A 23,769-nucleotide genomic window follows, 5' to 3' on the forward strand; every position below is an offset into this window, starting at 1 on the left:
GCCTGCAGACCCCTGCTGGCTGGGGAACCGCTCTCCCCGCTGCTTTCTAGAGGAAATTTTGTAATAAATATCCTGCTACCAGATGATCTTCTGTCTGGGCTCTACTGTGTTTAGATGGATTTTAAACTTCTCCTGAAATCTTGATTGCCTGGCCTCGGTAGTTTTAGATAGCACACAGAGGTGAGGCAAACCAAAAAACTAGAAAATGCACGTCTAGCAAAACTGCATGAATATTATGGGCAAAAACAAACCAAGAGATGTGCTTTTTTATTATTTTATTTATTTTTATTTGCTCTTTTGGCGTGGCTTCCAGCCTGAGCTCTGAACTTGGGAAGCTCAGGCTCTTGATGGAAAGAGTGAGCAGTTTGTTGAGTTACTGGGAAGGCAGCGCCTAGTGTTCTGGGGTACCCAGCAGCACCATGTCAGCATTGTAAATCCAGCTTGTAAATACCATTTACATAGCAAGAGAGAATATTTGAGCCTTCTAAATGTTAGCCAGGAATACACTGAGAACTGTGTTGAAGAAGTCATCCCTGTTTGTTACCAGAAGTTTTATTATATTTTACTTTATTTCATTAATTATTGACATTCCTGCTTCCAAAATTTCTGGACTATCAATCAATTTGCTCATCAAGCATTGCTTGATTTTGTAGCTATTATTTTTTAAATAATAAGCTTTTTCCTTGACTGTTTCAATCATAATGTAACAACACAATCAAAAAAAAAAAAACAACTGTAAGACTAAAAGCTGTGTTGTTCCTGAGTATAAATGTGCCAACCTGAAATAAGTCCTACATGTTACTCATTATGGAATCTGATGTTCAGTTTCCTTTTCCTTTGAAGGACCCTTTGATGGTAAACCTATCCAGCCCAGGACCCTTGACTTCAGCCATGTTCCTGTTCCTTCACAGCATGAAGGAGGCTGGAAAAGGTCCTCTTTCTCCCAAAGTGCTGTTCAGCCAGCTTTGTCAGAAGTAAGTGTTGTTAGTATTTTGTTGGTTTATTTTTAAAATTTCCAATAATCTGTAGTGTAGAGAAACTGAAGAGAACAAAATCACCACTCAGGTTTTGTTGAAAGTTGTGTTTTAGGTCAAGGCTGTGCTAATACTGCAAAATCTATGTTTAAGAGGAAAAAAGAGATAAGCTTTGAAATGTGAAACGTCTGCTACAGTGTTGTCTGTCCTTGGCATTAATCCAATATTAGAAAGGACTTGAAGCACTGTGAAAATGGCCTATAGCTCCAGATTGCAAAGGCTCACAAGCCCTAAAGAAGCCCCTGTTTCCTGGGGTGGAAAATGTTTACAGTGGTATTTGTAGGTGTCCTAAATTAAGACACAAACCATCTTGCCTTTGAAAATACCCGTAGAAGGCCTATATAAAAGTTGATAGAAATATTTAGATACTGATATTACAGGAAAAAGCTGTAGAGGCAGAGTAGCTGAAGTATGATATAGCTGAATCTTGCATTTGAAAAGATTTGAAAGTTAATAATGTATTTTAATGTATTTGTCACTATATTGTTCTGGAATTTTAAGTGCTCTGCAGCATGATTTTTAAGAGGAGGGGTCCTGCTTACCACTACCTCAAGGCAACCTCACGGTGCAAGCATGGGATTAAGATATCCTGTAAAGAAACAGAAGCTTTTAAACTAGAGCAGGGACAATTTAATTCAGATACAGAAATCCATTATTATTTTCTATTTGTCCTCAAAATTTATCTGCAGACCCTTATCGTCCTTATACGTGGATTTTCTGCTGTTCAGTGGAAGGCTATTGATGGTCTTCCCCTGTTTCTGTCCAGCCACATGTTTAACAAATTTTAATGAAATATTTCTAATTTTCATAAAATTTGTTTGAGTCTGGCTAATAGGCTCAAAAGTTATGAGGATCAGATGAATATGCAGGTGAATATTTTTGTTGTGTGGACTGCACAAGTGCTGATGGTGTGGTAGTGTCTGTATTTTGAAGGGAAAGATCAGTAGGAAGGATACAGTACAGGTGGAAATTGCCACATGAGGTTTAATCAGGAGTCGCTCTCACCCAGTATTCTCTTCTAACTGCTTTTAAAGAAATAAGACTAGAAATAAAACATGGCTTATATTGATCTAAGAAATGTATCCCAAACTTTCTTGCTTTGCAGTGCATCAAAATTACTTCAAAATTGCTTCAGTTTTAGACTAAACTGACCTCAAAGTAATATTTTATTATATTTTGAATGCCTGTGACTTGAATTTCAAAAATTAACCAAATTTATGTGTTTACACATCCGCTGGCTTTCAGGAATATTTTAAATATGGGATTATTGTGTTGATTTTGTAAACATGTGATCAGGTTTTCAAAGGGAGTCGAGGAAGGTTGCGTTTGTGAAGGGATGGCCTTTCCCAGACCTCCCTCATGCTCCTTCCAGCACAAGTTCCTAGGTAGGATCCTTGGAAGTTCTCTATAGAAATATAATCCTAGGTGTTATTTAAACACCCCTTTCTTGTACAACAAAACTGAGGGAAAGGGGAATGTTGCCTTTGGGTCTAGGATGTGGATTGCGCTCTGCTTTTTATCTCTTTCACTCTCTTCAGTTAAAATCTTTTGTGAAGAGCTACCAAAGGGTGTATAAAGCAGAATCTACCCATTTCGGAGCCGGGAGAAGGAAGTAATTTTATTGTAGTTACAGCAGTAATACTGTTACAGATGTGATACTTGACAGACATAAGTCAGGCAATAAATGTTATGGATTTGTTTTCATGTAGCATTGTAGCATAGAAGTTTGCTGAGCCTGGTTGCAACCTGCCTGTGATTATTTTGATTTCTTCTCTCCCCATCATGGATCTGGCCATCTCAGTTCCAGCACACAATATATGACCGTGCTAATGTATCTACTACTAATATATGACCTTACTAGTGTATCTACTGATGTACCACTGTACTTCAGTAAAGAATTTATGAAATAAAGATATCACTTAGCTGTGATATCAAGAATTAGACTCAGTGATCCAGGGATTATCTTCCCAGTCCCGTGTTCCCATTTACCTGAGCACTCTTTTGAGTAGTTTCTTGCAGCTTTCAAAATAAGGCAATACACACTGAGTGCTAATGCATTTTACTTGATGCTTTGTACAGTCAGTTCCTAATGTAGATCTGGCTAGTGGAAATACTGAAGCTGTCTGCAGGTAATGGGATCCACCTCCACATCGGGCTGTGCTACAATGTGCTGTCTAGCTGAAGAGTAGCACAGCGATTTCCTAGCAGCTCCGTTCTCCTGCACAGCAGCAGGCTGGTCCCTTAAAAATGGATGCTTTCCCTGGGCAGTGAAGTAGGTTATAAATACATGAATTTTCTTTGAGCCAGTGTTGAAGGATTTGGATCTTTCTTGCTAATCTGCTGGCTCAATAGTGGCGTATTTGCGTGCTGGATCAGCTGATGGAAGATGTAGTAGGGGTAGGTGTCTGTCTTGGTGCCTGACGCTTCTGCCCTCCTCTGCAGCTCCACGCTGCATGGGCACTTCTACACCGATGACCAGAGTTGTCCTTTGTGATGTCCTTGTGGGACTTGAGGTGACCACCTGAAACATCCCAATGTTTCTGCATGCCTTTAAAAGCCTGCGTTGGATCGGGGCATCCTTCCTCAGGAATGGTTTGGAAAGTGGTCAGTGCAGGAAATGTCAGAGACCTCTGGGCAAGGAAGGTAGAGAACAAAAGGAGCAGAGGATGGGATTTGCCTGTAGGTGTAGGCAGGGAGTGTGTAAAAGAAGCCGGGAGCAGGAGCTGCCCGTCCTCAGCTGGCAGCTCCGTAACGTGGAGCCCCCAAAATCGGTATGTGAAGAGCTCTGGAGGTGCCACGTGTTCTCTGCTCCAAAGATTTAGGGGAACTGGGAGACGGTCCTTTCGGTTGTGAGCTGTGTCTTTAAGCATCCCGAGAGCTCTTGGAGCGACGTTCAGCGCCTTATGTATAGAAGGGTATTTGTGGTACATTTTTCGAAAAATAACAACAGGAAAAAAATGATACCGAGTGTTGATTTTATCAAGTGGTGGGTTAGCCAGGTTGAAGAAAAGGGACAGAAGAGAAGAAATGGATGAGTTTTTCTGCAGCAACTGTTTAGCGTCTGGTACTAATTCATCCACTGTTAATTTTGTTAGTGTTGCAGCTGTCAGATGTTTTGCTAGGACAGATTGTGAGCATAGCTACAGGGCCCTTCTGTTTGTTTTCCACTATTCTGAATATTAGGGCTGCAGACTTCTGACTTATCTAGAGTCTTAGTGACTAATGCAACACATATATTAAGAGGACAGGAATTTTATTTCCTTTATCTGCAGTGACTGGGGGATTTTATTGATAGAAAAAAATCATAGGGTTGTTTAGCAAGTAAATGTGGCAGTATTTTAATGATTAGTTAGAAGCGATTCTTACAGATTTTAGAAAAGCTGCTTCGAACTTCAATCAGAGAATAATTTATAGTGGCACTAGATCACTACACTAGCATGCAGGAGATGACTTTTTGCCTGATAAAGATTTTACTGGTGGTTACCAAACACAGACATTTTTGTTTGTTTTCTTTTGTTTTGTTTCCTAATGAGTAGCAAAAGTTCAAGGTTTATGTAGGGCTGACAAAATTGAGACCATGGGCAGTTAGGGCTGTCGGTCATCTTGAAGGGAAGCCGGGAAAAATGCTTGGAGCATTCCACACAAATTCCTTCGGAGAGAAAATGTTCAGGGAAAGATAAGATCATACTGCACAGGACTTGAGGCCTGAAGGAACCAGAGGGTTTTTCTCCTGATTAGGAGCCTTTTTTGATCCTTTTGCTTTCAGTAAGGGGTAATTTTTTTCTAAGAAAAAACATCCAACTTCTCATTTGCCCGCTCTACTTTCACCGTTTAATAAAGAATAGCAGTGGGCTCCAAGGTTGCTGTTTTCCTGAGCAGCTGGTAGGTGTTATTTTGGGTGCGCGCTCGGCTCGCTCCCAGCGGCTCCTCCGCGTTCCGGAGACGGATCTCCGGGAGGAGATCCAGGAGTCGGCTGGTTGCAGCCTGCCTTGAGAGATCGCGGGTGTTTCTCTTGGATAAGTTTTCCAGGGTTTCCCGAGATTTGGGGAGAAGTTAACAAAGCCGGATGGCTGACGCTTAGGAACGCCAGGCAGATAAATGGCGTATGTAAGCAGCATGCACTGAGTTGAGGTTCACTTCTCCCATTTGGTTGGAGAACCTGTACATTGTTCTGGGGAACAAAAGCATTTGCCGTGTGGGTGGTACTGATAAACTAGCAAAAACGTTTGCAGGTATAATAAAACAATGGGAAAACAACTTCATTAAATACATCATGAGGTGTATCCTCAGCTGGAATGCCACCCTGGATAGATCATTACAGAATAATTGAGAGCTGGAGGGAGCAGTATCAAAAGTAGGAAGCTTTCATATGAAGAGGAACTTAGGAATTTAGACAGGAGAGGAAAGGAGAAGGAGGCACAATAGCAGAAGAACACAATAGATGATGGAACATTAATTAGCGATGCTTATTTAACTGCCCTTCAAGAAGCTGTCTGTGAAACTGAAAGGCAACAGATTTAGAGCCGGGGAAAAAAAAAGTCCTTCTTTTAACAGTCTATGTAGCTAACCTGCGGATTTTGCTATCCCCAGCAAAAATAGTTCCAGGACTTAAAGGAAGAAAGAAGCATTAGGTGTTCATAGTTATATGATGTGGAGGCTCTTAAAGGGGTGCAAGACCTCGTGCATAAAAGCCTTATTTGACTACCGGCTAGTACTCAGGAAAAACTCTCCAAGGACAAATAATTCTCTTCTGTCAGTAAAAAGGCTCGTGTTTTCCCTGTGATAGTAAAGAGGGGAGACAGATCTCTTCCAGCAGGTCAGCTATTATAGCCATTCAAAGATGCTTCTTATGAGTGCTTTTGGTTTGTGTACCACAGTTCTGCTGCATTACGAGGAAGTATTGATGCCTCATTTCCTCCTTATGGGGAAAGTGAGGCAGAAATGGTTGGAAGAAGTCAGTCAGAAGCCAGTCAAAAGGAGAAGTAAGATCTCCCTGTCCTTGCCACTGGGGTAGGGCAAGTGTGTGTTTCACCGTTTATTCTCGGTACATGTGGTCGCAAACCCATCTTTATCTTATTAATTTTATTTTTCCTACTCAGTAGCTTGTGATAGTAGAGTTTTTATGATTCTGGGACAGGCTTGAGATTCAAATTTATTTTAAAAAAATGTGGAAGCTGTAAAGTTGAGCAGCCCAAGGTTTGCTAGTGATTTCTTTTTGCTTGTTAGCATTTTTCTTTCTGTAGCAAGTATGTGCTGGGGCAGCTCTCATCTGCCTTCTTGCTGCTAGCATAAACCCAGCACGAGCAGGGCCTCGTGTGTTTTCCAAAGGAGGGGCACCAGGTGCTCAGTCTGCTCCTGTGGGCCCTCTGGCACGGTGTGGGTTTCGTGTTGGGGATGGGGAACCACAGCCTTGAGAGCTGATTTGTTTATGTATCGAGGACATATTCTCAGGACACATGTGCTTTGCTGTAGCAGTGCTTTGACAGCACAAAAGTGGCTAAGAGTACCCGTTCTGAGAACTGCACAAAGTTAGCAAGGAGTAATTGTTCTTGAACTTGAAAAGAGTTTTCGGGAAGTTTAGGGTTTTGTGAATGGCAAATGACAACCACTGTTTTGGAACCATTTTGTTCCAGGTATTCTGAAATGACAGTGAATAGCTAGAGTGTCATTAAGGAAGGTAAGTCCTACAAATTGTGTTAACTTTTACAAAATGGTCCTTCCTGTGCTTATTTATAGCTCTCATTAGTCTTTCAGACATGAGGAGGAGTTAACATTTTTGTTTGCAAATAAGCAAAATTTCTTCAGAGACTAGTATGAAGAATGCATTTTGTTTGATTTCACTTCTTGAAATCCTGCATTGCAGGATTTGAAGGTTTCCTCTGCATGTTAACATTATTTGAAACAAGCAAACAGTATGGTGTTTTTTTTTTTTTTTTTTTTTTTTTTTTTTTTTGCTATTTCCAGTCATTTATTGCCCTTCTGTAAGTTTCCCAAGGTATTAGACTGCCTGTTCAAAGATAGTATTTATTATTGGAAAGAAGCCCTTAGAGAGAGGATTTTATTAAAGGCAGTAAATTATTTCAGTTCAGTGCCACAGATTAAATGACTTTTACTGTATTTAAACTTCTGCTCTTAAAGAAGAGCTTAATCCCATCATATTAGACAGACTTGATATGGAATAAAAAGCATTTGAATGCTTTTTGTTTGTTTGTTTTCATTAAAAATATATATTATTGTATAGTACTTGTTACTAAAAGCACTGTAGGAGTGGATCATGTTGAAAAAAATGTTTCCTGAACTTCCAGAGAAGGAATCCTGCCTCGTCCCCAGATGAGCGGCGAGGGGAGAGCGGGCCCGTCGCTGTCACAGTTGCCCTTCACCACTCACGGCCCTTAGCGAGAGCCCAACCTGTTCCGTCATTATCCCGCTGACACTGTACAACAGGTTGTCTCGCGTTGGCACTGGCTTCCATATGTCAGCACATCTGTGAGCGGTCAGCCCAACCAACCATCTTCACGTCCCCCAGTTTCGCCAAGGATCTTGCTTGAAGCATATTTTCAAGGAGACACGAGCGCACATCTTTTAGTTGTCAGATCCCTCTGTATCAGCGTGGATTAATTCCTTCACCTCCCCCCAAATACTGGTTTATAAAGGAAGGAAGCATCCTATAAATTGGGTAGTGCACGTTTCTCTCCCTTCGTCCTTTTCCCTAGACAACAAGTGCACTATTGTGAAATGTTCCTCCACGGAGCATGAGCTATTTAGAATTCGGCACCGCACTAAATAGCCGCAGACACGGGTGACCCATGAGGCAGACATTAATTGGTGCTGATAGAGACGTCTGAGTCTGTTGGGATGAACGCTCAGACCCCGCGCTGCGCCGTTGCAGGCCGCCTTCCCGCCGCTCCGGCTGTCCAGGCGTTGCTGTTCACTCCCATCGGCGCCGTTTCCCAGCCATCCGCAGCACGTGGCAATAAGCAGGTACAGTCGGTCCGTGCAAGAGCACATGTGGGTTTAGTGCAAGCACAGAGGAGCCTAAATCAGCGTGTCCTCTTAGGTGCGTTGTGGCCTAAGGAGTTATTAAAAGAAACTAGTGCTGCCCCTGAAAACTGCTATAGTTGGTTCTCTTTTTTTCCCTGCTTTTCATTTAAACCGATAAAATCCGTGTGCAAAATATATAGGTTTCATACATTTCCCTGAAATATGGTTTAGTAAATTAATTTTTGTCTGAGGTGATACGTGTTTTTCATCAGTGGGAGGTTACGCTGCAAACGATAAGCAGTAATAAAAGGTACGTGAGGGCTTTTCTCTGAAATGCATTGAAAACAGCTGCTGAAGTGTCCATTTTTCTTCCCCTTTGCTATGTTGCTTCTTGAAACCCTGTCACTCCGATTCTGTAGCAAAGAAAACTCCTATTAGGATACTCGTAGCACAAGAATCCAGTCTTGTGTAAATGCAAGAGTTTTGCTCAGGTACTATCCAGTGAGTATTTTGGAGAATACATGTTGAATATGCCCCATATTGCTTGGTGTCTCAGGAACCTAACAAGAAATAGCCCATAAAAAAAAAAAAGTAGCTCTCAAAATGTAGTAGTGCTTCAAAACGTAGTGTTTTCAAAATGCTGTAGTTTTCTCAAAAGTGCATGAATGTTCTTAAAAATGTGCACACAGGTAATACGTTGCTTACTTTTTTTTTACAACAACTGGAAACAAAATATTTGAGTTAAATAGAAGCAAAACATCTTAATAGCATGAAATAAAAATATTTCTTAGAAGGAATATTTCAAGATCTAATTTTTTTTTTTTGAAATAAATTTCAGGTTGTCCTGCACATGCAAAAAAAAAAAATCAAAGAATGGTAAAAATTTTCACCTGATTTGCTGACTTTAGATGTCATCATCAGCCTCAGAATGAAATGGCATTATTAGTACATTTGTTAACTAAGAATGTTTGCATGAAAAGTAGATACAAGATGTCTCGTGTGTATTGTATCATTTTTGTGAGTGTGAACGTGTTGCTTTGCATATATAAGTCCAGATTTATTCCACTTAATTTTAGACATTGACCTTAGATGCCTGATCATCTTAGATCCTTCTCCAATTACTTAACTGCAGCGTCTCCAGAGAGCTGTTCAGAGCCTGGACCCCTCCGTGCTGCATGTAACGCAGGGCTACTGCGATCCAAACTTGGAGCCTTGAGTCTTGTCCAGCCTTCACGTTTCATTCTTTCATGCACATCCTATTCTGATGCTTTCTCTTACAGCAGCAGCCTTGAATATCTCATATCCACGAGCAGAAATTTCTGCAGCAAACTTAACTAGTGTTGGTGCAAGAGTAGGGAAGAAGCTTCATCCTCACGAGTCCTAGAGCAGATGAAGAGCTTGGTTGGGCAAGTGGGATAGCTGCCCATTGAGATAACACCCACACCTGATGACAGCCTGATGTGCTGATGAGCCAGTGCACCTAAGGCTGCGAGGGAAACTGATCAACATGCCTTAAAAGACATTGTGTGACTGAGGGAGTGGTTGCTTTTTCTGGCCACTGACAATTTGGTAAAAGCCCTGTGTGAGCTGTGCTCGGCCAGTTGTCTCTGCGCGGGTGTTGGAGGGGGTGCGTGTGGCTCAGCCTGCCCGTTCCTGGTCGGAGCGCAGGGAGAGTCACCCTGCCATGTGGTGGCAGGAATGGAAAAACAACAAAGGAAAAAAGCCTTTGAATTTCATTTTAGATCAATTGCTGCAAGGCCTTAATTAAGATCTACAGAATAACTTGTCTGGAGGGATATATGTGGTTTGATCAGTAAGTTATACACAACATCTACACACAGTCTCATTTGGGGCTGCAAGAAGCTGGAGATCCAACAAGCAGCTTGACAACTGTGGTTATCCTACTTGCATAGAATAACACCTTAAGGATCTAGCCACATATTTGTAAGTGTGTTTATAATTTGTATGTAATCTATGCCTGCAAAATACATATTTAGAGTATATTTAGATGTGGATGGTACAAAGGGACTTTACAGTTTTCAAGTAGCAGTGATTTAGTCTGCTGAATGCTGAAAGTAGGGGCACTGTTAAGCCTGTGCAGTTAACAGAAACATCCTTGGTGGAAAATGGTAGTCCATTCCGAAGTAGTTTTATTTTTTCCTCTTTTGGTGCGAGCTCTTGCTGCTGATTTCCTTTTTACAAAAATTTTATTTGCTGTGGAGGCTTAGGTTTTCGTTTGTCCTGCCTAATAAAGGGTAAAAGCAAAAAATCATCAGCTGCCAGGGTTCCCCCTTTGTCCGTGGGCTGGCTCGCACGCCGGCTGACCTCTTTTGGTGCCGCGGCCAGACGCCCCAAAGGAGGTCAGCCCAAAGGACAGCGCGTGGGAGAGGAGGAGGGCAACACCTGAGGCGCCTCCTCTAAGGCACGTCGGTCCTTTGCGGCGAGTCTTCTCATTTGTAGAGATGAGAAGTTTGGTGAAAGAAGGCTAGGTGTTTTGTTGTTGTTTTTAATGCTCTTGCAGTCTTTGACAATTCAGCTCGTTGTTTAATGTTAGTAGATATTCTAGAAGGTGGGCATGCAATCTGGGAATTTCAGACAGTCTTGTGATAACGCACATCCAAAAGACAGTGATATTTGCATTTATGCAAAAGTACTGTCTTTTCTAGTGGCAGCTCTAATGGGATTTTTTGCTGGTGCAGATCTGAGAAAAAAAGCTGCTCAACTTTATTGTAAGCGAGAGGGCTGAAGCACACACTTCTACAATAGGTACTGCTCACCCATCTCGCAGACAAAATAGTATCATGAACTAATATCACTTTACACCGTATCCACATCCAAACTTTTGTTCCCCAGTCTAACAAACTCCAACGCCTCAGTTCATTTCTGTAGTACTTCATTTTAAAACTTAGTTGAAGAATCATTACTCTTACCTGATAATAATAACAATTATTAATAATAATAATACCTGGGGCCATTTGCTGCTGCAGTAGTGCTGGTGTGCTCTGACAGAAGTGCTGCCAGCGTGGATGCCAGCACACAAAGCTGCATTTTGGTCAAACATTCCCCATAGGGTCAAAATGTTGATGTAGATGTTGCCTTACTGAGAGCCCCCCAAGTAAATTCTTCTTTCTCCTCCAGGGCCCCTCGATTTAAGGGCTTCCAGCAACAGGACAGCCAGGAGCTTCTGCACTATTTGCTAGATGCAATGAGGATTGAAGAAACAAAGGTAACGTCTTTTTCTGTGTATTTTTGAAGAACTTGCTGTGCACTGTAAACTAGGTGTCATTATTTTTGTATTGGTCACATTACTAATGTTTTAAAGATGCACTTATTGAGTAAGGGTGGCTTTTCTTATTATCTTGAGAAAAACGATAATTTGTATATAGATGATTTAATTATGTTCATGTTGATATGTTAAAATTGCTGATTGGAAAAGTGTTTCAAACAGAAGTAGAAAGAATATGATAAATACATTACCAGTAATTTTACAGAAGCTGATTTTTTTTGGCTTTATTAAACAAAGAATACATTTCATTAATAAGACACTTCTTTCCATTATTTTAAATTTACATTCAGTAAATAGCAAGTTACACTGTATTGAAAATGTGCCTGTGCTTCTTTTTGCATTTCTTTTTCCCTTTGCTATTTCTGCCTCCTCTGTTGTTGAATACAGGAGTTATTTTTGCTTGTTTTCCCTCTTTTAACTAACTTCATTTGTTAGTTTTCATCTGCTTGCCTTTGAACCCTCTTTTCAGATGACATTTTGGTAAACAGCCTTTTTCAAGACTGGTCCAAAGGAGGTGCTTAAACATGGTGCTGACCAGCGTGCTTCCTCTTGGTCACATTTGATAATAGAAGGGATGTAATGAACCTAAGCTGAGTTATCACGGAGATGAGATACAAAGCTGTGTATGAGCCCAGCTCCTGACGGTAAAGGAGCACTGAGCTAAATCTTACCCTGCCAGAATATTGTATGTTGTCCTCGGCAGCAATATACTGAATCCTGAGCAGAACGGAACTACCTAAAGACTTGCCGAATCTTGACATTGTCACCCTTATAAAATTACAGGTTGAAGTGGGCACATAACAGAAGCAGCTGGCTGCTGCTGCTGCTTTCTCTTTTCATTGAACAAAAAATGTGGCATGTTTTTGCAGTGGAGGGAAAGCTTATTTTGTTCTTCATAGATTTTTTTTTTTTTAATATAATAAAAGGTGGAAGCTATATTTGCTTCACAACTGGGGGTCACTCACCAAAAGCACAACTATTACTGCAAATAAGCCTCTTCTCTGGTGATGGATCCACTCTCTTTCTCCCTCAAATCAATCCCCCGCTTCATCGCGAATGTGCTGTCGTTACAATAACCAATGTTTTATCTTTTGAGTAGTTTTTTTAGTGAGAAGTGATAGCTGCTGTAGCTACCGTAAGAAAAGTAATGGGCCGTACAGAGAATTTTGCAGCCTGTTTCAGGCAGTCCAGCATTTCTGCAACCCGCAGCGCTGGGCAAGCAAAGGCTGATCCCACCCTTCCCTGCAATTACACCCCTGTTCCGCCTTAATGGTGCATCACTCCAAACAGCGACTACCACCCCGGGGCTGCTCAGTGAGCGACGCGACTAGTAAAAGCCCTGCCTTGTTTTTCCCTTTTTCGTGGCGCTTGTCGGCCCCGCGGACGCCGTGACAAACGGCGAGCGCCAGACGCGGCGCGTTGCGCGGCGCGGGGCCCGTCGCGCGCAGGCCGCGGCGGCCATTGTGCGGCCTGGGAAGCGGCGCAGCTGCTCCCGCCGCCGCCAGCCGAGGGGCCCGCGGCGCCGCGGCCGCCACCAGGGTCCCGCGGAGAGGAGGACGGCGCCGCTCTGCACCGTGCTCCCTTTGGAGAGCGTGAAGCTCAGGGAGCAGCCCCGCTCAGAGCGCTGCCGCGGGTGTCCGCGAGGGGCCTGCTGCTCCGTGGCGATTTCAGGAGAGCCCGCCTCTACATACTTACACATATATATGTATCTAAAGGAGTTTTGACTAAAGTAATACATCGTTGCATTAGTTGCAAGATGCTAAATAACTAATAACAAACCCGCTCCACAATGCCTCTTCTTCCACCTGACAGATCACCTTTGCGACACCAACATTGACCTTCTCCATATCCCCGTTAAAACAGGGTACACACGCACAGACCCCCGGTGGATTTCGCAGATAAAAGGCTGTCGATGCCCCGATGAGCGTGACACGCTGTCTGCCGTGCCACGGCGTGCGCTGGGGATGGTTTCGCACCAGGGCCGAGGTAGCCGAACCCTGCTGCTAATTGATTAATGTCTGCTGCCACTGTCGGCGGCACCCTCGCCATTCAAAGACTGTGTCTTTCTTTGACCTAAATAAATGGTTCAACGCACTAATCCCAACAAAAGCCTTGCTTATGGCCCTAAACCCATTTATGGTGTTCAACGTGGTGAATTACCTATTGATTAGTGCGTTTAGGATATTGTTGGCTTTAAGATGAACAAAGCGGAGCTCGGGGCAACAGGAGCTGATTCACAAGCCAGGTCACACACTCGTGAGGTCGGAGTGTGACTCTGTCTGATGGGTGGCTGAATGAGACACCAAACCTCCAAAACAGCCCGTCCTTACGGCGTTTGGTTCGTGGTTTAAAGGTGTACCTGTCTGCCTGCAATAAGTCATTAGTTTTCTTGTATTCGAACACAGATTGTAGGACGTTTTGTATCACACATTGTTTCCAGAACGGTACCTTGCTCTGGTTGCTTCAGTACCACGTTTAACAGTAAACTTTGTTTGCATGCCTACATGGGAGAGAGTTTTATCAGCATTACTGGAGTTTGTGAATTAGAGAGCAAGTACTTTTCCCAGGAAAAACGCAGCTCCAGGGTACGTGCTACCGTGTTCCCTGGCAGCGTGTCTGTGTTTTGTGTCAGCACATGCAGTTCTGTTACCAGGCTCTGCATCCGAATAACGCAGGATTTTGCTTTGACAGGTGCACCTAAGGAGCAGGGTGGAAAGCCCTGCTCTGCAGCAGTGTAACTACAGCGTATGCATATGAAGTTGTTGCTTTGTATTTCCTTCAAAAATATTTTTTAGGATTTTTGAGTAAATGTTTTTATGAATTCATTAAAGTCTTCTCTCTCTCCTAAGGTATCGTGATAGAATGTAGAAGTGTGCGGTGCTATAATATAAATAAAAGCAATGAAAGTACTCCGTAAATGTGTTCATTGAAGTCTGGTTATTAGAAGATAGTCAACTGCTTTCAAGCATTTTGTACTCCCAGTCAGTCAGTAACAGCCCATTTTTCTGTACGTTTCTTTTCTATCAGAGAAAGAAGTGAAACACGTTTGTTCAGGGGAAATCTTTTAGATCCCTGTCTTCTGGATAAACTTTCCTGTGATCTGCAACTGCCTCCTTTTTATGGGGAGGAAATCTTTGGAGAGTTACTTAAGTGGCTAACAGTGACACTGTTATTGAGTAAAACCAGTAGTTTTAAACTACTAAATTATTTCTCTCTTATGGAAATAGAGTGTAAAAAATCTAATCATATCTTGGTAGGTTTTAGATTGTTTATCTCGCGCTGAAGGCACTTACTATATGCTTGTGGCTTTTATTGTAGCGTATACAAACTGGTATCTTAAAGGCATTCAATAATCCAACTACTAAAACAGCAGATGAGGAGACCAGAAGAAAAGTCAAAGGTATGTAACTCTATTGAATCAGTTTTAAAATTGCACAAGTTTTCAGATAGAATTTCCTTCAAAACTTGCAAACAGCGTTACAGGACTTAGATTATGTGTTATTCTAGTGCCATCTAGCGCCTGTTTAAAGTATAGCAAGATGAATACATATTGACTTGAAGCTTTGGCATCCAGAGTAAAACCTTCCCTTGGATCAGTAATGCATCTTGTAATGATATAGAGAGTCTTCTGAAACAGTCTGCTGCATCTTCAGATTTGTTACGTAGCTACAAGTGCTGTATCACTCAGAGAGGCTGCTTCAAGAAACAAAACTGAATTTTTGTTAGTTCTTAGTTACTATGAAAGTTCCAAATATGACTGCAAAGCCAAGAGATGAAGCTTTTTCATAATAACATATAATAAAATAATTAAATTCCAAGCTTTGGTTTTTCTTTTGTATATATTAAACTCTTCTAATTTGGGGATTTTTGCATTAATTAAAATTTCAGTACGGTTTAAACTGTTCCAAAAATGCCCCTTCTCACATCTACATGACTTAGTGCATAGAAAAATATTAGAACAAGCTTTTGTCTCATTCTTTTGAGTTTTATAGTTTCAAACAAAAAAAAATAGAAAATGTTACAGGCCATCTGCCATCTTTGTCCTTCCAGACAAGAAAATATTACATTTTTTAAGACTGGTAACTCAAAATCTTATGTATTTTTTAATGCAGAATATATTTAAAAAGCCTCTTCTTGAGAGATGCATTATTATTTTGTTTAAAGTAGATGGGAAGAGAAGGATAAAGGAATTTATATCGCTGGATAACTAAAATATTATTAAATGTTAAAATAGCAATGTATGATGAATACATACAATACATTGAATTGTGTTGAAAAAATTTTGAGTATGCTTAAATATTGTACTTTCACAGTAACTCCTAGAGATAATTTTGTACTTATAGTGTGGCATTGGATCTGTTTTCTTCACCTTTAAAAAAAGGCAATGTTTTTTCAGCATATGGAAGAGAGGGTGTGAAGATGAACTTCATAGATAGGATCTTTGTTGGTGAATTGACTAGCACTGTCATGTGTGAGGAATGTGAAAATGTAGGTATTTTGGAATTTGGTTTGATGTGGAATAGATCACATACTGGTTTGATTATGTTGTCTTGAAAGTATAAAATTGTATTGCCGATTTTATACTTGCTTGCTTGTCTGTTTAAAAAACTTTATTGAAAACACTACTGAAAGTATCTCATTTGAAATGACTTATTCCTTCTTTAAAGCATTATCCACCACAAACCTAGGAAGAGGGGTCATGTGAATTTAAAAAGAATTCAAACATTGGGTTTAATTTTGCATCTAAACAATTTAAGGCTGGAGGTTCTATAATTCTGTAATTCTATAACTGTCCATACTACTTCTGCCTCCCCACCCCCCCCCCTCAATTTTACTTTATGTTTTTTAAACACCTACCTTAAAACATAAATCCTCCTGCCTATTCTTCTGGGTATACCTATAATTTGGAAAATATTTGCTTTGAATTCATAGGAGCGGGGAAATGCTAAAAAAAAACTTTCTTTTTTTCTTGAAGTACTTTTGCAAATTAACTTAATATCGCTAATGAACAACATGTTCCTTTCATAATTAATATCACTGCTATTTCCTTTAAGTGTTTTCCATAATTCTTATAGTTTTATTTAACTTTGGGAGGGAAAAAGCTTACTTGCATGATTCTTTTTACTGAATGTTACATTTCCTTTTGGTTTAAAACATTGTATTTCATATTATAGAGATTAAGCAGTCAGTGTGAGTAATTAAGCAGAGTTCTGCGGTGCCAGGTGAACTTTCCCGTGTGTGATGTGAGCTACTAGCACCAATGAAGAACTTCAGCTGTAACCCCAGTAGGGATCATTTGTACCACGTGCGCCTCGTTTTTGCTTCATTCTTATATTCCACATGCAGGATTCAGGCTTTGCTAGCAGTGCTAGGACAAGTTTATCAGTCAGTTTTCTTTGCCTGCATTGGCAAACATATTTTTGGCTAGTTCATGCAAACTTGAGGTCTAGAAGAAGCCCCATGTAAACATTGCTCATCAGGGGGTCATAGTTACGATAGTTTTAACCTAATTTATTTTTTTACTCAAACCTAAGCCATGCAGGGCCAACAGGTTAACATAAGCTTTGTGCTGAGAGAAGCCTGCCGTCCAAATCGAGGTGGATTTGGTCCTCAATGCAAGAGAAGTGGAGCAATGACTGAATCAGAGTTCTACAAGTTATGGTCACAAGCTGATTTTGTTTTAAGCTTTGTTTTTTACAGTCTTTTCCAAGGCAAGATAAGTCAGATTTGGAAGGAATTTCAGAACAGCAGGGGAGAGAGTTTAACAAACAGGATTGAAAGAGATATTATAGCCAGAAAAGCAGGTGAAAAGTGCTGTGAGAGAATGGCTTTAGATATGATTTACCAAATCTGTCTAGTTTCAGCAAAGATTTTCTATCCTTTATAGGAGACAAAAGAAAAATGTAGAAAATATGTATATATAAAGGTATTTTAAAAACTGTTGTCATGTGAAATTTTCCAGTGAAACCTTTGGCCATGATCTGTAAGCCTGAGTTTATCTGTTCTGGGAAGCACGAGGTTAGAGCTGTAATCCTCCTGTCATCAGCCAGTCTCATTACTCAGCATTGCACAGAAATGTCCAGAATCAGGAAAGTTTCAAAGTTAGTTTTCCTCATAACTCCACTAGATTTGCCCTTGGTGCTGTCCAAAACATTCTTGCCCATCTGCAAGCCCCACGCAGCTTCCAAAACATTCCTGGAGCGGCTGTTCTGCAGTGGTGAACGGCCTGGCCCCTTAGTTCTGGCTGCTGCTTCTTCTGCTGCAGTCTGCCCTACCTACTGAAGAATAAAATTCCAAATAGAAAAAATGCATGTGGGAAGTTCTTCATTGTAATCTGATACATCTTGTAACTAATTAGTTTGCTGTATGGTCTTTGATAATAATTTTAAAAAGGGAGCTACCTACTAATCCCATATATAGTTTTATGTACTTAATATATTTTATAATAATATAGTAATAATATATAATATATTTTTCTTTTTTTTTTCAAGATTTCAACAGTAAAAGAACCTTTCATTGATCTTTCACTTCCTATAATAGAGGAAAGGGTAAGAAACAGACCACCTAATAAACGCCTGCAGTTTCCAGGGGGCTTTTTACACACCCTCGTGGAAACACGTGTCCCTCTGCCCCCCGGTGCGGAGGGGCTGCTGCCCTCGACGCGGTGGGGGCCGCGCAGCCGCCTCACGAGGTGCGAGGCTGCACCTGCTGAGCTCTCACGTGCCCCTCTGCAAACCAGCACCTCCTGCGGCTCCGTGTGTGCTTGTACGAGGCTACAACACGTGGCTAGGAATACTTTCTGTACGGAAACTCCCCATTACTCCAGTTTTGTGTGGCTCGCGCTGTATCCGTGACAGCACGCTTATGTGTGTCAAATTAAAAGCAATCTTCTTTCACTTGCCAGGGGCTAGCTAATTAGATTTATCTAGGTTAGTATTTTCTAAGTTAAAGGAAAACTCCTCCATTGCTCTTTTCTGTGCGCTGCAAAGGAAAAAGTGTGTAAGAGATTTCCTAAATCGTACTGTCCAATTTCTTAGGTTGCAAAACCTGTGCCTTTGGGAAGGACAAGTAAAGGCAAAAGTGTACAAGAAGCAGACCTTGGTCAGTATAACTGTTCTTCTATCACTGCACTGAATAATCAACCAAAAATTGTCAGGAAACACCCTTTAACAAAAGATAAGGTAAGAATTAAATACCCTCACTAGCCAGCCATAAGTTTATTTTGAAGTTTATAAGGCTACATGGGTGGGAATTTTGACAGCTAACAATGTTATTTTTCATATGTCTGACATGGATTTGTTTTAAAACATTTAGATTGTTACGAGAAACGTGAGGAATGACAGTTATCAAGAAACCATTTGCTTTCCAAAAAAGGTGGCCTCCTTTTTGAGGAGGAAGGAAAAAATCTGCAAGTTGGTTTGAATTCATGCTGCTGGTTTTGCCGCAAGGGGCAGCGGGAGCAGCGGGAGCCCCTCGGGCACCCTGCGCGCGGCCCCCAGGAGCCGGGCCGTGGAGCTCGGCCCCGCGAGCGCCTCTTGGTGCGCGGCCTGCACGGGGGGACAGCGCGTGTCCGGCCTGGCAGAACGGGGGCTTGTGCATACCGGGGCTGGCAGAAAAGGGAGATCTGTCCTAAGGATCGTGTGCCTGTGGGATTGCCAATGGACGCAGGACAAAGGCTCCTGGTTGTTATTAACGTCCCTTTCTTTAATAAGTGTTCTTGTAGGGTTATGCTGTTAATTAAACTCTCTAATAGAGGAGATGTGGCACTCTCCAAACTAGAGTGTGGCAGTGTTAATGGTCCATAGAAATGTAATTACTGAGATGCTTTCAAAATTCAGAAATAATTCAGATTTTAAAAGCTTTTTACTGAACCTAGTGTAGATTCAATAAACTGGACTGGATAGGGCAGAAAGGAGACCACAACTCTGATTTCCATAGGAATGGATGAAATGAGCTACTGGGTATGTCTGTCTAATTAATGAGGTTTGTCATTTTCAAGCATCTTATAGTTGGCGGAGATGAATTTTGGTTTTGGGGTGCTAATTTTCATCAGCTGAGACCCTGAAAGCAGGGATAATGATGACTAGCTTAAACTTGAGTATTTTAGATGCTTAAGCTAGATTAAACGGATACTCCTTGGAATGTGCCATTCACAGCTGTCACATGGGGAATGTAAGTAGCAGTGGGAAGTACTGATCCCACAGTAAGTATAATGTTTTTAGCTGACTGCTGTACAATTCTAATCCTAAATTGGTTTAAAAAGATCTTAAAGAGATTAAGTTGCTTAAGCACGTGTGAGTAGAGGATAAAAAAATTGGCCTAATTTGCTTCGAATTTTCCCTGTTTCAAAGGTTACGAGAGATGGCAGTTTTGTCCCGTTTCTCCCGACATTAACCAAATAGCAATGCCATACTTTGCAGAACCAGCTGAACCAGGAGAGGCGGCTTGCCAGAAAAGCTTCTGGCAACGAAGAAGACAGAAGCCCTGTTATCATGCAGGAGCAGACCAGGAAGCTGGAGTCCGCAGGCCCCTCTGGCATCCTGTACCCCAGAGACCCGCCTGCTGACTCCGCTGTGAACGGGAGTCAGACCGAGGGCAGCGAGAAGGAAGCCAGTCGCTCCGAGAGCAGCTTCGACGCAGACAGCGAGGCCTCGGAGAGCGAAAGCGCTCCCAAGCAAGCGGCTCTTGGCTCGTGCAGCCGTGTGCGCGGTTTGCGCGCCAGGCCCGCGAACGTCAGAGCGCCGCTGGGCAGGCCCGGCGCCAGCAGCGACGAGGCCATCTCCTGCGCCGTGGCCAAACTCGGCCTGTGCGACGCCGCGCGCGAAGCCGAAAAGCCCGGCCGTGGTGACCCGGCATTCGGCGTGCCAAATAGTTCCGTGTTCTCCGTGGAGAAACCCGCTTTCTGCCCGAGCCCCCAGAACGCTTTCCAGACGCTCTCGCAGAGTTACATCACGAGCTCCAAGGAATGCTCCGTCCAGTCCTGCCTCTACCAGTTCACCTCCGTAGAGCTCCTCATGGGCAACAACAAGCTTCTGTGCGAGAGCTGCACGGAGCGGAAACACAAGTATCAGAAGAAACCCAGCGCCACAGGTAACGGGCCAGCCAGCACGGTCGGAACCAAATGACAAGCGTGACAAAAGCTCCCCAGAGCTGCCCCTCGGTCATTGCTCCAGCAGCAGGCTTCCCCCCGTGGCTAAACAAGAAAATGTCTCCCCAGGCTAAACTTGCCTTGGGCAGCCTGAAACTTTATCCTGCTAGGGCAACAAATTTAAATTTTAGAAGGCTATTATAGAACAGGATTTATTTTACATCTTTAGTTTTAAACCATTTTTTCTTTAACTGTATACAATAAAAATTACAATAAATACAATAAATAATAAGATGACCTTGAGTTGGATAGGCTGATCATTTGTTAATATTTCTGCTGTTTACATAGTCCTTACAGTCTTGGAAGCTTCGATATAAATGCTGTAATTTGCAGCTGTAGTAACTTAAATGCTTAGGGAAGTCCTGTAAAAAAGGATGTGTTGAAGCAAAAATTTATGCTTGTAAAGAAGAGGAAAAAATCTTTAAAGAATTTGGTTTAAAAGAATTGGAAGAATGGAGATGAGATAGAGTTACCTTCTTGCAAGAAGAATTTATATTTCTGTAGTCCAAACAGATGATTAGTGTTCACTGAGCAAAAAGAAATTTTTAAATAAACAAAAAGACACTTTTAGTATAAGCTGGGCAACTTCTCAGAAGTATAATCAATGAATCAAAAAATCATTGCAACATACACCTATTCTGTGTGACTGCTCTCACCTTTACAAATTGTCATTTTGATATTCCTGAATGCAGAAAAGAAAATGGAAGGTGTTTATACAAATGCTCGGAAACAGCTGCTGATTTCTTCAGTTCCTGCTATTCTTATTCTGCACCTGAAAAGATTCCACCAGGTAAATGGCCATCTGGAACATTCCTTGGCCACACTGGTGGACAAGCAATTTATTCCTTAAGTGTCATTGTGCATAACTTTGCTTTATATATGGAGAGAGGGAAGACACCAATTATTTCTGTTCTGAAACATGCTCATGTTCATCCCTAATACCTTTGGAATGTGTGCTTAGCCTTGCAGATATATCCATGGAAGCCTCTTATGTCTCTGCTATGTTTGAGTGTAGCATGTATTAAAAACATGAAAAAGTAAGAACAAGTAAGAAACAAAGCTTATTCTTGCTCATGACTTATTTTAATAGTGTAGTAATATACTAGGCTTTAAGCTTCTAATAAAAATATTTACCTTAGTCTTTCTGCTGTTTTTCCTTTGAAGGCTGGTTTGAGTCTCCGGAAGGTAAACAGGCACGTGGATTTCCCACTGGTTTTAGACTTGGCACCATTTTGTTCTGCTTCTTGCAAGGTACCCATCTGTAAATTTCTCATTACTGTTTCAATAATTGCTGTTGTCCTGATCTGAGCACAGTTAAACTGGATTGATTTTATTACTGTTGTGCCCTTTTTCCTTTTCCCCAGTGAATTGTGTATTGAATGCTTTAAAAAAGTATCCTGAATTCATTGAGATGAAGGGCTTGATGTTAGTTACTTAGTAGCAGTTAAGCTGTGGTTCCCCCTTTTACTGCATCTAGCAGCATTCAAGACAAGTATTGCTGCTTCCATGGTAACTGGATGCAGTTAATAGACTCTTGAGGATTTTTAATGGATTTATTTCACCAGTGGAAATGCTATAACTGTCTGTTTGCCTTGTTTAAAACAATATTGTTCAAAGCTAATTAAAATAACTGTGACAAAAATCCATCATGAAATAACTCATTTTGATCTTCCATATTTCTTGGAATGCAGAACGTCGCGGACGGTGCCCGAGTGCTGTACAGTCTTTATGGAATAGTGGAGCACAGCGGGTCAATGAGAGGAGGTCACTACGCAGCATATGTCAAAGTCAGGACACCCTCCAAGAAAATACTGGAGCATATTTCTGCCACTAAAAACGTTCTAGGTATGTACAACCGAACTCCCCTTCTCTGTGAGGAAAACCAAAATGAGCCACTCGCTGCAGCTCCGTAGCTGTAGTTGCATTTATAGAAAGCAGGTATTTGGGTTCAGAATAGTCTCAGGTATTTGTACAGCCCCACAAATCATTTTTGGTTACATTATACCCCATATATAATATACTTTTATATTAGCTCCACTTATTGCTGAGCGAACAATGACTTCTGCTTTAGTTGGACAGAAAACTGATGGAAAGAAAACATCTGTTTTTCTAATCAAAATTATTCACTCACATCAAGAGTTATGTCCCCTGAAATACAACTATTTTGGCAAATCTTGCATTCAAAAATGCCAGTGCAAGAACTGAACCCATGCCAATTTAATTTAATAGTTTCTTCTTTTTTTCAATGTCTTACCTGTCCTAGCTATGTTGTTATCATATGTTTTAGCTGTGTGGAACTAAGGTTCTAAGATAGAGTGTGGTAGTGATTTGAGGAGACCAGAGCGTTGAGTTTTCAGAATAAGGTGAATGTATTTACTGTTCTGCTTCGGGAGGGCCAACAAAGCACATCCTTTGCCTTTCCTGAGAGACATCACTTGGCATTTGAAGCTCATCTCCCAGAATGACAATGTTTCGAAACAGAAGTCTCCCTCAGTTCTGTTTCCCTTGAATGATTATTTAAACTGATTAAATCCTCGTTAAACTTGTGTTCCTCGTTTGCTATTAGTTAGCTTCCAAAATAAAATTATTTCCTGTCAGAACCAGTCCCAGGTGCTGGCATAACTTAATGTTAAAACTCAGTAAGCTGTACTTAAAATGTCTTTGACTTTTTGAATAAATAGTGAAAGACAGAAATATGACAGACTCTGTTTTTGCATTTCAGGTTTAAAAGAGGCTGTGGGAGCATCGGCAGGACAGTGGGTGTATGTTAGTGACGCTCACGTTCAGGTGGTGCCAGAATCACGAGTACTAAATGCACAAGCATATCTGCTCTTTTATGAAAGAATATTATAATTTTCATCTGTTTAAAAAAAATATGGTAGTGGTTATTTAGTCCAGCTTATTTAAATGCTGCAGTGGTAACAGTACTTGTAAATATTGTGCCTTTATCTTGTAGAGAGTTTATCCTATGTTGACTCTGGAGCTCAGTCAAGCTATTATGAATATTTGAATGGTTCTGTTAAAATATGCACTTTGCCGAACGTTTAAAATTCCTGGACTCATTAAAATACAGTGTAGTTACGATGTGAGCTGGTGTCCTATCCTAGTGAAGTCAGTGGAAAGTTTGTTCTCGATTTTCCTGAAGATAAGCTTTCGCCCATAGTTCTGCAACATAAAGAATAAAAGTACTGATAGCTCTAAGTGCCTGGATTTCCTGGCGTACAGTGATGATCTAAAGTGTTTCATCTTCTCTGGGGCTTAGTCCAGACCCTTCCCAGCTGGGGGCCGGGCGCCTGCTGTTGAGATTTCCACAAAGCCGG

General features: G+C 41.4%; 1 protein-coding gene across 1 annotated transcript in view; it reads left to right on the forward strand.

The window, feature by feature from the left end:
- The window catches only part of USP45 (ubiquitin specific peptidase 45), a 47,753-nt gene extending 24,230 nt beyond the window's left edge, over window positions 1–23,523 (forward strand). The window contains exons 8-18 of the mRNA XM_088534660.1: window positions 844–974; window positions 11,154–11,241; window positions 14,620–14,701; window positions 15,698–15,789; window positions 17,793–17,849; window positions 18,339–18,482; window positions 19,722–20,391; window positions 21,142–21,239; window positions 21,614–21,700; window positions 22,141–22,294; window positions 23,172–23,523. Of these exons, the coding sequence (XP_088390786.1) occupies window positions 844–974; window positions 11,154–11,241; window positions 14,620–14,701; window positions 15,698–15,789; window positions 17,793–17,849; window positions 18,339–18,482; window positions 19,722–20,391; window positions 21,142–21,239; window positions 21,614–21,700; window positions 22,141–22,294; window positions 23,172–23,302 (1,734 nt within the window). The 3' untranslated portion in view covers window positions 23,303–23,523. The remainder of the gene's footprint in view (window positions 1–843; window positions 975–11,153; window positions 11,242–14,619; window positions 14,702–15,697; window positions 15,790–17,792; window positions 17,850–18,338; window positions 18,483–19,721; window positions 20,392–21,141; window positions 21,240–21,613; window positions 21,701–22,140; window positions 22,295–23,171) is intronic.
- Window positions 23,524–23,769: the final 246 nt, after the last annotated feature.

This window comes from Tinamus guttatus, unplaced genomic scaffold (assembly GCF_059628265.1).
Source record: "Tinamus guttatus ecotype Peru unplaced genomic scaffold, ASM5962826v1 Tinamus_guttatus_pri_ptg000036l, whole genome shotgun sequence".
NCBI classification, from domain to species: domain Eukaryota; kingdom Metazoa; phylum Chordata; class Aves; order Tinamiformes; family Tinamidae; genus Tinamus; species Tinamus guttatus.